At 37.2% G+C, this 14,302-nt stretch overlaps 1 protein-coding gene across 1 annotated transcript in view; it reads right to left on the reverse strand.

The window, feature by feature from the left end:
* The window catches only part of ArgRS (arginine--tRNA ligase-like protein), a 72,210-nt gene that overhangs the window by 14,471 nt on the left and 43,437 nt on the right, over positions 1–14,302 (reverse strand). Inside the window, exons 9-10 of the mRNA XM_083129583.1 lie at positions 9,159–9,327; positions 6,386–6,546 (exon numbers count right to left, since the gene is read on the reverse strand). Coding sequence (XP_082985709.1) covers positions 6,386–6,546; positions 9,159–9,327 — 330 coding nt within the window. The remainder of the gene's footprint in view (positions 1–6,385; positions 6,547–9,158; positions 9,328–14,302) is intronic.

Genomic DNA, 14,302 nt, shown 5'->3' on the forward strand with positions numbered 1-14,302 from the left:
TTCGGACAAAACATTAAGAGTCTGCAATAACCCTTGTCACAGATTCACTATTCTTGTGTAATGAGCGCAGGGTGGCCAGGCCATACCACATCTTAATCTCAAACAGATCCAATTTTGTCCAACAGAAACTGCAAGGAAAACTTTCGCCTAGTTTACACGGTAATAAAAGTAATAACAATAATAAAAAATTATTATCATTGTTCTCGTAGTGTTATTATTTGATATTATTAATTTCTTGAATTGCTAATTGTTATTTTCTCCATTTATTTCCAGGACACACTCATCTAAGAGAGAAGATTGGGAAGAAACAGAGGAGAGGAGAGGAGATGAGGGGAGAGGGAGAGAGAGAGAGAGAGAGAGAGAGAGAGAGAGAGAGAGAGAGAGAAAGAGAGAGAAAAAGCATTGGCTTCACATATAAATTTATGTCCACGATACTATGACGAAACCGTCATTCGTCCTGCTGCAGTAGTGCTAATGCTTCCTGCGAGCACACATTTGTTATGCAGTTAGGAACTCGGAAGTAGTGAGAGAGATATTATGCTTGTTCCGAGGGTTCAATTAATAAATATCTATTTGTGCCAGAATTCGGCACGGAGTAATATTATATTCGTATTTAATCGATGCAGGATGCAGCGCTGCACACTTTTGGCCATTGTTTGTATATTCCTTAAAATTATACTTTTCTTGCACTAAGCTTTTCCAAATTTTAGCAAAAAGGTTTAAAGAATTGGGGGGTTGACTTGTAACAGAATCAGCCTACTCTTCAGACAATGTTTGCTGAACGAGGCTTGCCGTGGAAAGAAAAAAGGGAAGAAAAAACAAGTTCGGCAGAGGGTTAAAAATATTTAGTGCATCCTGCTTCAAGAAATAGTTTGTGTGTTTGTTTTCTTCCACCTTAGTTATGGTATTTAGCAATAACACACACACATAATGTATGTTAGTAGTTAGTTTCATGACCGTTGGTTGACTGATTGATTTGGTTTATTTTACTTTACGTTTTGTGCCTCTTGGCTAATTTGCGAAGATGGGGATGAGTGATGAAATTGATGAATGGACATTCACAAGCAACCAAGCCCGAGCGGGATTCGAAACCGGGACCCTTGGCGTCGCAGCACGTTGTGCTAACCACTCGGCCACAGGGGCCGGTTCATGACCGTTGGGTCAGTTGTCATACATCATGCATAATTTCTCTGGCAAAAGATTATGGACTACCCGAAACGTCCAGATCTTCTTATGTTGCAGAAGAGTTGATGATTGTGTGGAATTTGATTTCAGATAGCTTTACTTATACAACACGATTTATGAACTGTGTGGACATTGAAATTCAAAAATATGATTCAATCAGGATGCCTACCAAAATAACAAATCCAAAATTCTTGACTATTTCATGACTTTTCCTTGACCTTTCCCCCCCCCCCCCCTTGCTCTTGACATTTATTTAATCACCCCCTACTGATGTATAGCTGAAAATTAAGAAAATATATATTTTTATACAATGAAAAACTCCTACCACAAGGCTGGTTAAGTTGAAAACTGAAGTTGTACTTTAACAAGAGATTTAGGCTAGCTTTAAATATTAATGCATGTAAAAATTAGTGCTTCAGACTTCATCCTGGATGTAAAATGGCCACATCACTTACATATTTTTACAAAACATCATGCGTACAAGAATGAAATTCTTAAGAAACAAAGTGAAAAAATCTTAATCACAATTCAATACAATTTTAGAGGTTTTCAAATATTCAATTTTGTCAAATCCCGGTACAGGTACATTACAATGTAAATTCACTATACTGGGGGAAAAAAAAATCTTGACCACAATCTAATTTCTTGACTTTATTGACCTATCTGTTGATTTCTAGACATCCTCTTGACTGGTAGACACCCTGTTTAAGCTTGGTAATAACATATTTGAGACGAAAAATAAGTGGTTGTTCCCACTAAAGCAGCAACTGCTACTGACAGAACATGATGTGTTTGAAAATGTTGGCATGTGGTGTGAGTTACACTCTATTAACATAAACCTTTGATAAATAAAAAAAAACCAAAGCCTACACCTAATAGACAAACTAATCAAATTATATCTTACCTTAAGTAAATAGTGAAAAATAATTATCAACAATTTGGTTGGTTGGTAGGTAGGTAGGTAGATGTGAATGAGTGAGAAAGTGAGAGAGAGAGAGAGAGAGAGAGAGAGAGAGAGAGAGATAGAGAAAGATAGATATAGAGATAGAGAGAGAGAGAGAGATAGAGATAGAGAGATAGAGAGAGATAGAGAGAGATAGAGATAGAGAGATAGAGATAGAGAGATAGAGAGAGATAGAGAGATAGAGATAGATAGAGAGAGAGAGAGAGAGAGGTCGCATAGGGATTTTTTGACATTGTAAGAGAAATGTGATGTGCATGATTGCGTTCAAGGATTTGGGTGTTATCATGCAATAAACATTTCATTGCATATATGTATTTTCTTTGTCATTAAAATGAACATTTGTCTGAATTTTCCAGAAGTAAAGCAATGTGAAAATCTTAAACATAGAAGAAACAGTAAAAATGCATGTAAAAATAACGGATTTTAAATTAATAACACCGAATTGCAGTAAAATATAACATCGAAATTTAGAGAAAAAACTTCATGTCCCTACTTATAGGTAGTTAAATGCCTGGGAGACAGCTGTGCCTATCTATGTTACAGAAAATGACGCCTAACGCAGGGTTAATGGGGCCACATATTTATGATGAACAAAGGATCAAGATTTTGATACAAAAACTAGACACATTTCAGGATCCAAAGCGGCATACAAAATGACATTTCGCGGTGTTGAAATGTTGAAGTTACTTTGTTCCAGCCATTCAAATCGTTCCCGAGCTCTCTGCAGCCATGACTCGGCCGCCGGTACAACGGGACCCCCACCATCGAGGTAAGTCAACAACCCTTGCCAGCTACCGTGCTCGCGCTCCTGTGTGGTGACGTCCATCTGAATCCCGGGCCCATCCAACAGAACTCTATCTCCCTCTCAGTTTACTACCAAAATGCTCAAAGCATAAAAAATAAACTCACAGACTGCACTACTCATCTGACGGAGCTGTTGAACTATGATTGTTTGGTGTTTACGGAGACCTGGCTGAACGATACTGTTCCAGACAATGAACTGCCTTTTGCGAATCACTTCAATATTTTCCGAAAGGATCGGTCTGTTGGAAGGGGAGGGGGTGTCATGGTGTGCGTAAATCTGAAGTGGAAAAGCAAAATTCGAAATGATCTGAACCGTGATTGTGAATTCGTGTGGGTTGAACTTAACATGGAAAAAGGTAGGAAAACTTTAATTGGCTCATATTATCGACTGAACAGAAACTCTCCCGTGCAAATTCTGGAAGCCTGCAGGGATTCAGTCTTGGCAGCCTTAATGTGTGGTGACGTAATGCTTTTTGGTGACTTAAACCTTTCCATCGATTGGAACACTCCCACGTCTGGTACTGCAAACTGCCCGGCTGACCAATGGTTCATGGACACATTCGTGAATGGTATTGGTCTGAAGCAATTCAACATGCATGACACGTGATGATAGCAACTTAGACTATGTCCTGGCAACACTGCCTGATCCAGAAATAACCCCGGAAAAAAACATTTTACCATCGGACCACGACTCGCTAGATGTCCTTGTGTACCTGCCCCCCGTGGAGAAGGGAAAGCCTCAACCGCAAGAGCAGCCTCATCACCTGTGGCGGAATGCACCCTGGGAGGACATTCGACGAGCTCTTCATTTCTACCCTTGGTGTCTGGTGCAGGATGATGACGTCAACAAATCAGTGGAGATGTTTGTGGACGCACTTCACGCCGTGATTAACGACTTTGTACTGACCAGGAAACCGAAATCTACAAAATATCCAGTGTGGTTTGACAATGAAGTTCTCCTGGTGTTAAAAAACAAAAAGGAAGCCTGGAATCTGTGGAAACATAGCCCCAATGTGCATACACACCAAACCTTCTGTAGCATCAGACGTCACTCCAAGTATTTACTTAGGAAGAAATACAAGGACTACGTAGACAACGTAACAGCACAGTGCCTTACCAATCCAAATAAATTATTTACATTGCTAAATTCAAGAAAGCAAAAATCACGCATCCCCATGGAAATCAAGTACAAATTCGAAACAGCCTGTGAAGATAAAAGAGTGCACTTATTTAACAGTTTCTTTCACGAAAACTTCACCTCGCATGCTACAACCAACCCACTCCCCAACATGCAGTCGGTCTGTTCACACTCTCTCTCCACTATCAAAACCTCTTCAAGAAGTTAAACCTCTCCTTGCCTCATTACCCATACACCACTCTTTAGGACCAGATGAAATTCCCACGATTTTCCTCCGTAACACTGCTGACTTCTTGGCTCATCCTCTCTCTCTCTTGCTAAATAGGTGCTTCTCTGAAGGCGTGTTTCCTCAGATGTTCAAGAAAGCCAACGTTGTACCCATTCACAAATCTGGAGATAAAAATAGTACTACATCATACAGACCAATATCACTCCTGTCACCTCTGTCTATAATCTGTGAAAAAATCATTATGGACAGATTATTCAGATTTACATCTCCGCATATCAGTACTGTCCAACATGGTTTTCTTTCTGATAGCTCTTGCTTGACTAATCTTTCAGTTCTCCTTTCACATGCCACCAGGGCTATTTCCAAAAATTCCCAGCTAGATGTGATATACTTGGATATTTCAAAAGCCTTTGACAAAATAAACCATGCTCTTCTTATTCACAAATTACGAACTAGATTTAACATACATGGCATATTTCTCTCCATAATCCAGGATTATCTACACCCACATACACAGCGTGTCACTCTTTCAGGCGTCTCTTCTGATTTTCTTCCTGTCTTGTCTGGGGTGCCACAAGGGAGCGTATTGGGCCATCTCTTGTTCATCCTATACATGGATGATCTCCCACAAAGACTTTCCTCACTTCCTGTCAATATACTCATGTTTGCTGACGACTGTAAACTTTTCAAAGAAATCTCAACCACACAAGATGCTGTGATTCTCCAGAATGCTCTTTCCGAACTTGTCACATGGTGTAAGCAGTGGAATCTACAACTTAACCTGCAGAAATGTTCCTCCCTCACAGTCTCTTTAAAAAAGAACAAAATACATTCTCATTATGTTCTTGAAAACAATGATATTACTACAGTTGCGACTCAAAAAGATCTAGGTGTTATCATAGATGAAAAACTGAACTTTAAGGAACACATCGCAGCTACAACGAAAAGTGCAATGCGCCTCTTAGGCCTCCTCTACAGATTCACTGAAATTGATACTCAAACTTCTCTAAGCCTATTTTTCAAATCATTCATTTCTCCGATTCTTGAATACTGCTCTCCAGTCTGGACCATGGCTTCCAATACAAATGTTTCTAGCATGGATTCCGTCCTCAGCTTCTTTACCGCCATTGTTCGTCATAGAATTCCTTCTCTGCGGCATCTTCAGAAACCTGACATCCTGACTACTTTGAACATTTACTTACTGCAGACCAGACGTGATATGGCCGATACGAAATCTTTCTATAAAATCATCAAAATTAAGATCTGAATTTCTGCTTACAGAATTCAACTTCAGAGTTCCCTCTCGATCGACCCGAAACACTGAATTGTTCCACACCTCCACCGCTAGGCTTTCCCTTATACAGCACACTCTATTCCACAGGCTGCCCCAGTTCTACAATAAACTACCCACAATCATAGACATTTTTGCCCCTGAAAGTATTTTCCGATCTTCCCTAAAAATGAATATGTAAATCTTTGTTTGTTTCCTTGTTTATGCCTTATGTTTACATTTAACCTTTTTTTTTTTTTTAACCTTAAACCATCTTGACTTGATCTTGTTATTTGTTAGAGTTTTCAGTGTAAAATGGCCTTAAGAGTGCTGTATCTGAAACTTGGAATAAATAAATAAATATAATCTTAGATTTGATACTAAAACTATACTTATTGTACAAAATAAATATTTAATTTCTAACAGGACATTTATGTAGCTATAGGAGTTTATTTCTGTGCAAGGAAGTCTGTTTTCGCTTCTCAAATATTTTCAGCAGAATTAATCAATTTTCCATTAGTTTGCATAACTCACAGAATAATTGAGAATTTAGAACACAAGGACTTGTGTTTGTAAATAAGCTTTGATTTCATGTTCCAGGGTATATTTTGCATTATGGAGTTCACTTCACATCATTTGATGACAAAACATGGTAGGAAATGGTACCTCACACCTTTGAAAACATGAAAAATGAACAATACATTTCACATGTCATGTATCTATCAAAAATAAATTATGCATATCTAGTGGTTTTTTTTCCAAATTATTATTACGGATAACTAGTACAGCACTTACCTTGTCAAAAGAGAAAATATAATCATGATTTCGATTATGCGACAAATCAGCATATTTAATACAGCCATAAGCAACAGCTTCCTGGGCTGCTTTCAACTCTTCTTCCGTCAGCACTTTGTCTCTTTCCTTCTCCTTCAACTTATCAAGTGCTCGTTTCAGTCCTGGTTACGGATCAAATGAAGACAACCATCATTAGAATATTCTTCACATCCAAGACGTATTAATTAATTAATTCAAAACAACAAATCAATTGCAACTTTCTTTCAGCACTTTATGGCGAATAAAACATCAATATTTTGGTACAAAAAATGGACACATTCTGGAATCAAAAGTGGTATAGAAGATGGCATTTTGGTATTAAAATGGTGAATACAATTGTAAATTAGATTTAAAAAGTATGCTTATTACTAGAGGCATGCATATTTCGTTTTTGACGAAAACATGAAATGTGAAATAACACATTCTAATGTTAATTTTTCATGTTTCTGAAAGGTGTGAGGTGCATTTTCCTACCTTGTTTTCTCACGAAATGATGTGAAATGAACTGCAAAATGCGAAATAGACTCTTAAACATGAAATTTACCGTTTATATACCAACGCGACACTTTCTGAAGTCTGAAGTATCCTGTGAGTTATGCAATTCACGGAAAATATATTAATTCTGCTATAAATATTTGAGAAGCAAAAATGGACCCATTTATACAGGAATAAATTTAATATTCTGGTAATTATTTAATGTGCTATTAGAAGGGATATGTTTATTTTGTGTAATAGTGCAGTTTTTAAATCAAATTTGGGATTATATTAACATTTTTTAAAACCAAAATGTCATTTTATATGGTGCTGTTTCACTGCTATAAGAGCAAAATTTCATTTTATTTACTACTTTCGAACCCAAAATTGACTCTTTTTGTACCGAAATTTTGCTTCTTTATTTACCAAAAATATGTGCCTCTACTTATTACATAATAGCACACATATGAACTTATCAAGAGTCCATTTTTGCTTCTCAAATTTTTACACCAGAATTTTGCATAACTCAGAGGATAATTCAGACTTCCGAAAGTGTTGCGTCCACAAATAAACTCAAAATTTCATGTTTGAGAGGTATTTCACACCTTTCAAAACGATGAAAAATGAACATTACAGAATGTTACTTCATGTTTCCATTATAAAACAAAATATGTTAATACTATGGGAATGAGAGATGCGGTAATAGATAATTAAGGTACTCACGTTTTCTGCGAAGCTGTTATACATTATTTTCTATTAATTTCAGTAGCCACAGTAGGAGAAGGCTCTTCGGAAGAAGTTTAGCAAAAGGCCAACATATGGCTAAACTTCTTCCGAAGAGCCTTCTCCTACTGTTCCAGAGAAGAAGACCTGAGGGACGAGATAGCAACCATCACGGAACTGGCACTAAAACATGGATATACTGAATGTCAACTCTCCACATGCTGCAGCAAAGCTGAAATCGAAGTCAGACAACCTGCACCATCAACACAAACCGCTCCACCATCACAACCAGATCCCAGTAACAAAACCAAGTGGTTTGCCTTTCCCTACCATCCTACCACATCCAACCGCCTTACCAAAGCCCTCCGCCCCTACAACATCCAAATAGCACACAAACCAACCTCAAAATAGCTGACCAACTAAACAAACAAATGGTACTTCCTCTCCCCCCTCAACAATCCAGGCATCTATGATGCTGAATGCAAGTGCAAGGCTCATTACATCAGCAGATCCATCAGGCCCATCACATCAGCAGATCCATCAGGCCCATCAGTGAGAGAATTCAGCAGCACCTATCAAATGCAAAAACTGCCCAACGCACCACCGGACTTGCCAAGCATATCAAATTCCACAACCATAAAATTGAGAAAGTGCATGTCAAATTCAAAGCACACACTCTCATAGACACAAAAATCAAAGAAACACACGCCATTATGCACTACAATCATGAAATGAACATAGATAGTGGTCAGGCACACCACGCCTGGCTTCCGTTACTGCAGCAATTAAAACTGGTGAACAGCAGACGACATATACACAGACATACAGGCGACAGCAGCACACCTAGCGGTGATTTAGGAAAAAGCAAGAGAACGTGCCAAGCAACAACACAACAAATTCCAACGAGGATGGTGGCAGTGGCTACCGAAATTAATAGAAAATAATGTAAATCAGCTTCGCGGATAACATTGAGTACCTTAACAAAATATGCATGTCTCTACTGACATGGACTGTTTTGAAATTAAAACAAATATTACTTTCACTAACTTAAAAATAGATATTGTTGCATATCTTTTTATGTTACTTTCTGTGCAACATGGAGAACTAATGGAAATAAATAAAAATGGACTCTTTTAGAAATCCTGATAGCTACAGGACTGGAAAGAGATGTGTGATGCCTTCTGTCAGCAGTGACAAGCTGCTCTGTAGGCACTTTGCCTCTTTATTGCGCTGATGAATTTAGTACTTGGAGACTGAATTGTACGTTTATTACTCTAACTTTCCAGATTACTGGCACAGCCAATGTTCCTAGGTTAATTTCCTGGCAAGTAACAAAATTCGGTGTTAGTTATTTCAAATCCTCTGGCTGCCAAAATATATTTTGAAGTAAAATGGATAATTTACAATTAAGTGTAACTTGAAGTAACAGAATCAGTACATACAGTGGAACGAAGACTGCATTCCTAGATTTTACATTTTATTGTACGTTTAGTGAAAAACGTACAAAAATATAATTTACTTTATCTGTACAATGTACCTTCATCAAGTAAATCCACCAGTCGCACTGTGTCCCCAGACCTAGTCTTGAATTTCTTCTTGTCTTCTCCCAGCACAACACCAAACCCTACGTGATCGATTCGGACATTCTTTGGATCCAGAATACCAGCTCGTTTGGCACAAGCTTGAATAACTTTGAAGTGGGTTGCCTGCAAATACATGTTAGTTTTTAGAAGCCATTCTATTCAACATATCTGTATTTCAAATAATCTAAATTAGGGCTAAGAAACTACTACTACTATGAACTGATAATGATAGCGATACTGATTCCCTTGGATTATTTAATCACAATAGCATTTATCCCCACAATGATGTTAACAAAATTATGCATAATTTCCATGATATTTAGACTCTGCCAAAGTGTTGCACAACATTTGCAAGCTCTATGGGATTCTCAGAGTTTGACAAACTATTAGTTGGTATCAGTGACAGGGTGGCTACTCTGGGATCTTGATAAAATTCAAGTATAATTCCCTGTTTTCAAGACGAATTTTCCAAAAATTCAAGGGTACAAGAAGATGCTTTCTCTGTTTCAACCTTACGTATTACCGCCTCTCACCACCCATACATAGACGTACACAAATATATATATTAACACTATAAAGGGTCTGCGTGATTCCAATTTATCGAAAAAATTCTAATTTAATTCAATTAAACTGTATATGTACACCTGGGTATATAATGTGAAATCACAGACAAAAAAGGAATATCGAATGTGTGGGGAAAGTACGTTGAAGAGCTCTACCAGAAAGAGAATCGCCCAGACAGTCTGAATGTAGAAAATGAAGACGACGTGCCTGACGATGAGAAAGGATACTATATCCTGAATGAAGAATTTGAGCAAGCACTCAAAGAAATGAGGAATGGGAAAGCAACGGGCACTGATGAAATTCCTGTTGAACTTATCAAATGCCTGGGAGATGGAAAAAGAGAAATACTGCACTTATGCAATGAACTCTATGAGAAAGGGGATTGGCCACAAGATTTCACGGAGACTGTTTTGGTACCTCTGCAGAAGAAAAGCAATGCCAGAAAATGTTCTGAGTAGAGGACAATCAGCTTGCAGCTTGATATCTCACTCGGCAAAAATTCTTCTAAGAATTCTGAACAGACGCCTATACTCGAAGGTCAGTGGCGAGTTAGAGGAAGAACAGTTTGGTTTCAGGAAAGGAAGAGGTACAAGGGATGCAATTGGTTTACTGAGGACCATTGGGGAAAGATATTTAGAGAAAGGAAAGGAGGTGTTTGTAGTATTTGTAGACCTGGAGAAAGCCTTTGATAGAGTGAATTGGGTTAAACTTTTAGAAATTCTGAAGAAAATTGGTGTAGATTGGAAAGAGAGAAGACTTCTAAGCAACTTATACATGAATCAACGAGTTAAAGTGAGAACAGGAGACGAAATGACAGAAGGCTGTGAAATTGGAAGAGGAGTACGACAAGGATGCTGCCTATCGCCTACTTTGTTTAATATCTATTTAGAAGATATAGTGAAAACTTGTTTCCAGAGCACAGGAGGTGTCAAATTAGGAGGAAGAAGAATAAACTGCATAAGATTTGCTGATGACATGGCATTATTCGCTGAGGATGAAATAACCATAAATAGTATGTTAGAAGAGTTAAACAGCAGCTGTGAGCAGTATGGAATGAAGATTAATGTAAAGAAGACAAAGGCAATGGTTATAGGACTGAAACCAAGGAATATTAATGTGAGAGCAAACAGTGAAAGAATCCAGCAAGTGGATAGCTTCAAGTACCTCGGATGCACTATAAGCAGTGACATGAGCTGCAACCAAGAAGTGAAAATGAGAATCGCAATAGCAAAAGAAGCTTTCAATAGAAGAAAAAATGTTTTTTGTGGACCCATGGACATAGGTCTAAGGAAGAGATTAGTGAAATGTTTTGTGTGGAGTGTAGTACTATATGGTGCAGAAACCTGGACGTTGAGAAGAAATGAAGAGAAACGACTCGAAGCTTTTGAAATGTGGACATGGCGAAAAATGGAGTGTGTAAAATGGACAGACAAGGTAAGAAACGAAGCCGTACTGAAAAGAGTTGGTGAAAAAAGATCTATACTGGAGACCATCAAGAAGAGGAAAAGAAACTGGTTAGGACACTGTCTAAGAAGAAACTGCCTGCTAAGAGATGCCTTGGAGGGAATGGTTGAAGGAAGAAAAGTCCGTGGAAGAAAGAGATATCAGCTTATGGATGATATTAAATTAACTGGGTCGTATGCTATTACGAAGCGTAAGGCAGAGAACAGGGAAAGCTGGAGATTGCAGTGAAAAACCTGCCAATTAGGCAGAAAACAATGAATGAATGAATGTGCAGAGTTTAGATTTGCCTTTTCACATACTCAGACTCTAAATAAATCTGTAAACACAAGTCACAAATGTTGCGGGATATACTAATCTACGAAAACTGTATAAGAATTTCAAACTGGAAATTTACCTAATCAACTTTCAAGATATCTTGCAATAATCTTCCATCTGCCAAAGATTGTTCTGAAAAGGACGCTAACAAAGCAAACGGATTGGCAGAATTCTGTTTTATTTTCCACACAGCTTTCTTTTCTTTTCTTTTCTTGAAAAAAAATTAAAGCTAAACTGTCAAAGCCTTGCCTCAGGCTATTAATAAATATGTATAAATTCAATGGGATTTGGATTAATAAAAGTTGCCATTTTTAACGTCTACGCAGAAAAATTCACGCATAATTCCCGGAGCCAATAATTCACACATAATTCCTGTAATTCAAGGAATTCCTGGTGAGTAGCCACCCTGAGTGAATAAATAAACCAATATTCAGGCCTAATTTTAATATAAAACTATTCTAATTCCTATTATACCATTATCAAAATATCTAAATGCATTTATTTGCACAATACTGGTGAAAAATTAATGAAAATTACTGTACGCATTTTAATTTCCAGCATATTCACAATGTGAATTACTGAGCAGCATTTTAGGGACCCTGCAACCTCAAGAAAAGTGTCACTGATTCAATTCTAACCAATAACCTTTCATAGCAATACTCAGTATCCATTCAGACCTATTCATGCAATAATCTAGAAAAAAATTAATGGTACTCTATCCTATAGTAGAAGCATTGCCATTGGTAAAATCAATTTATTGTTAAATTTACATAAATTTCACACATGCAATGGTCCTACAGGGTAGCCACTCTAGGACTACAATAAAATTCAAGTATAATTCATAGAGGCACAAATTTTTAGTAAATAAAAAAGCCAAATTTCGATACAAAAACAGTCAATTTTGGGTTCAAAAGCAGCAAATAAAATAAAATTTCGGTGTTATAGCGGTAAAAAAAAAAAAAAAACTGATCAAAAGCAGTATACAGAGCATTCCGTGACATTCGCTATGAGACTTGGCAGCAAGCGGCCCGGCATCAGCACTTGTCTTTCCTGGTGAATGGGGTCCGCAACAGTCGCACGCTACAGTCGGTTTTTTTTTTTCCACTCTCCCTGCCTTCGCTCTCTTTCCCTTTCTGTTGACATTGCAGACTGACGCCAGTATAATCCTCCCTCGGAAGTTGTGTTGTGTCGTGTCCGTGTGTTGAAGATTCTGGCTTAATATGGCACCACAAAAGTTTACGTTACAACAAAGGATTTATCTTGTCGAGTGTTACTTCTGAAAGAGGAATTGTGGAGAAGTGTGACGACGTTTTGCAAAGAAATTTCCTTGTGTTCCCATTCCACATAGGACCACTATATTAAACCTCGTAAAAAAGTTTAGAGTAATAGGGTCAGTTCTGAATAAAAGTGGAAAGAAAAACTCACGTGTACTTACTGAGGAAACACTCGATGAAATAGCACACAGGTTAGAACAGTCTCCTCGGAAATCTATTCACCGCCTCTCACAAGAAACAGGTGTTTCAAAAACCACAGCATTTAGAGCCGCTAAAATTCTTAATTAAGCCCTAATCTAACAAATAAAGCATACAAAGACAATCCGCACACCATCCGTGAGTTAAAATACAGTATTGTATGACAAATCTGGAGAATTACAGTAGACAAACTTACAGGGTCTGCAACTCTAGCAACTGTTGCGGACCCCATTCACAGGGGAAGACAAGCGCTGACGTCGGGCTGCTTGCCGTCGAGTCTCGTAGTGAATGTCAGGGAATGCTCTGTATAAAATTTCATTTTGGTTTTAAAATTGTGAACATAATCCAAAATTTGATTTAAAAACTGCACTTATTACAATAATAAACATAACCCTTCTAATAGCACATTTATGTAGTTACCAGAGTATTAAGTTTATTCCTGCATTTATTTATTTATTAACCAGTCGCCTATGACCGAGCAAATGCTCCAATTACAATAGGCATTACAATTTGCTATATACAAATGTCATTCACATAAATACAAACACATAGTAGTTTTTACACAAAATCTTGCATAGATACGAATACAAAAAATTATACAAATACAAAAAATTACATATATATATATATATATTAGGGATGGGCCGTTATGAAATTTTGGCCGATACCGATAAAGTACCGATATAAAATTTACCGATACCGATAACCGATATTCTACCGATCCGATATAAAATTAGATATGGTACTTGAAGAACATGAAATGTTCCTTGATATCCTTAACAAATATGTGTTTCGAGGTGACTGCAGTGCAAAAGAAGTTTAATATTTAGACAATTACTTTTTTAGAAAGTAGGGCATTGAGATTGTCCATAAAAATTACAACAAAATGGCAGAATTTTGCACTAAATTATAAGATATTTATCGATATATCGGATCGGTAAAATAATCGGTAATTTTACCGATAAACCGATATGCCTATATCGGCCGATACCGATAGAGTACCGATTAATTGGTCCCATCCCTAATATATATATTACAAATTTTAGACAGGAGAAAACTGAAAAACAGAAGAAACAAAATATAAAGAGAGAAGGAAAAGTAACAAGCTACAAAAGCTTGATAATAATAAGGAAATTATACAACTTATAGAAATACCACTATTTAAATGAGAAACAGCAGTAATCAATACAAAGCAAGGTTCAAATTTGAATTCATTTATATGTACACAATTTTGATTATAGATTTATGAGATAAAAGCTACAAGTTATATTTGAGACTATAAA

The sequence above is a fragment of the Lepisma saccharinum genome, chromosome 10 (assembly GCF_977018435.1).
Source record: "Lepisma saccharinum chromosome 10, izLepSacc3.1, whole genome shotgun sequence".
Taxonomy (NCBI): domain Eukaryota; kingdom Metazoa; phylum Arthropoda; class Insecta; order Zygentoma; family Lepismatidae; genus Lepisma; species Lepisma saccharinum.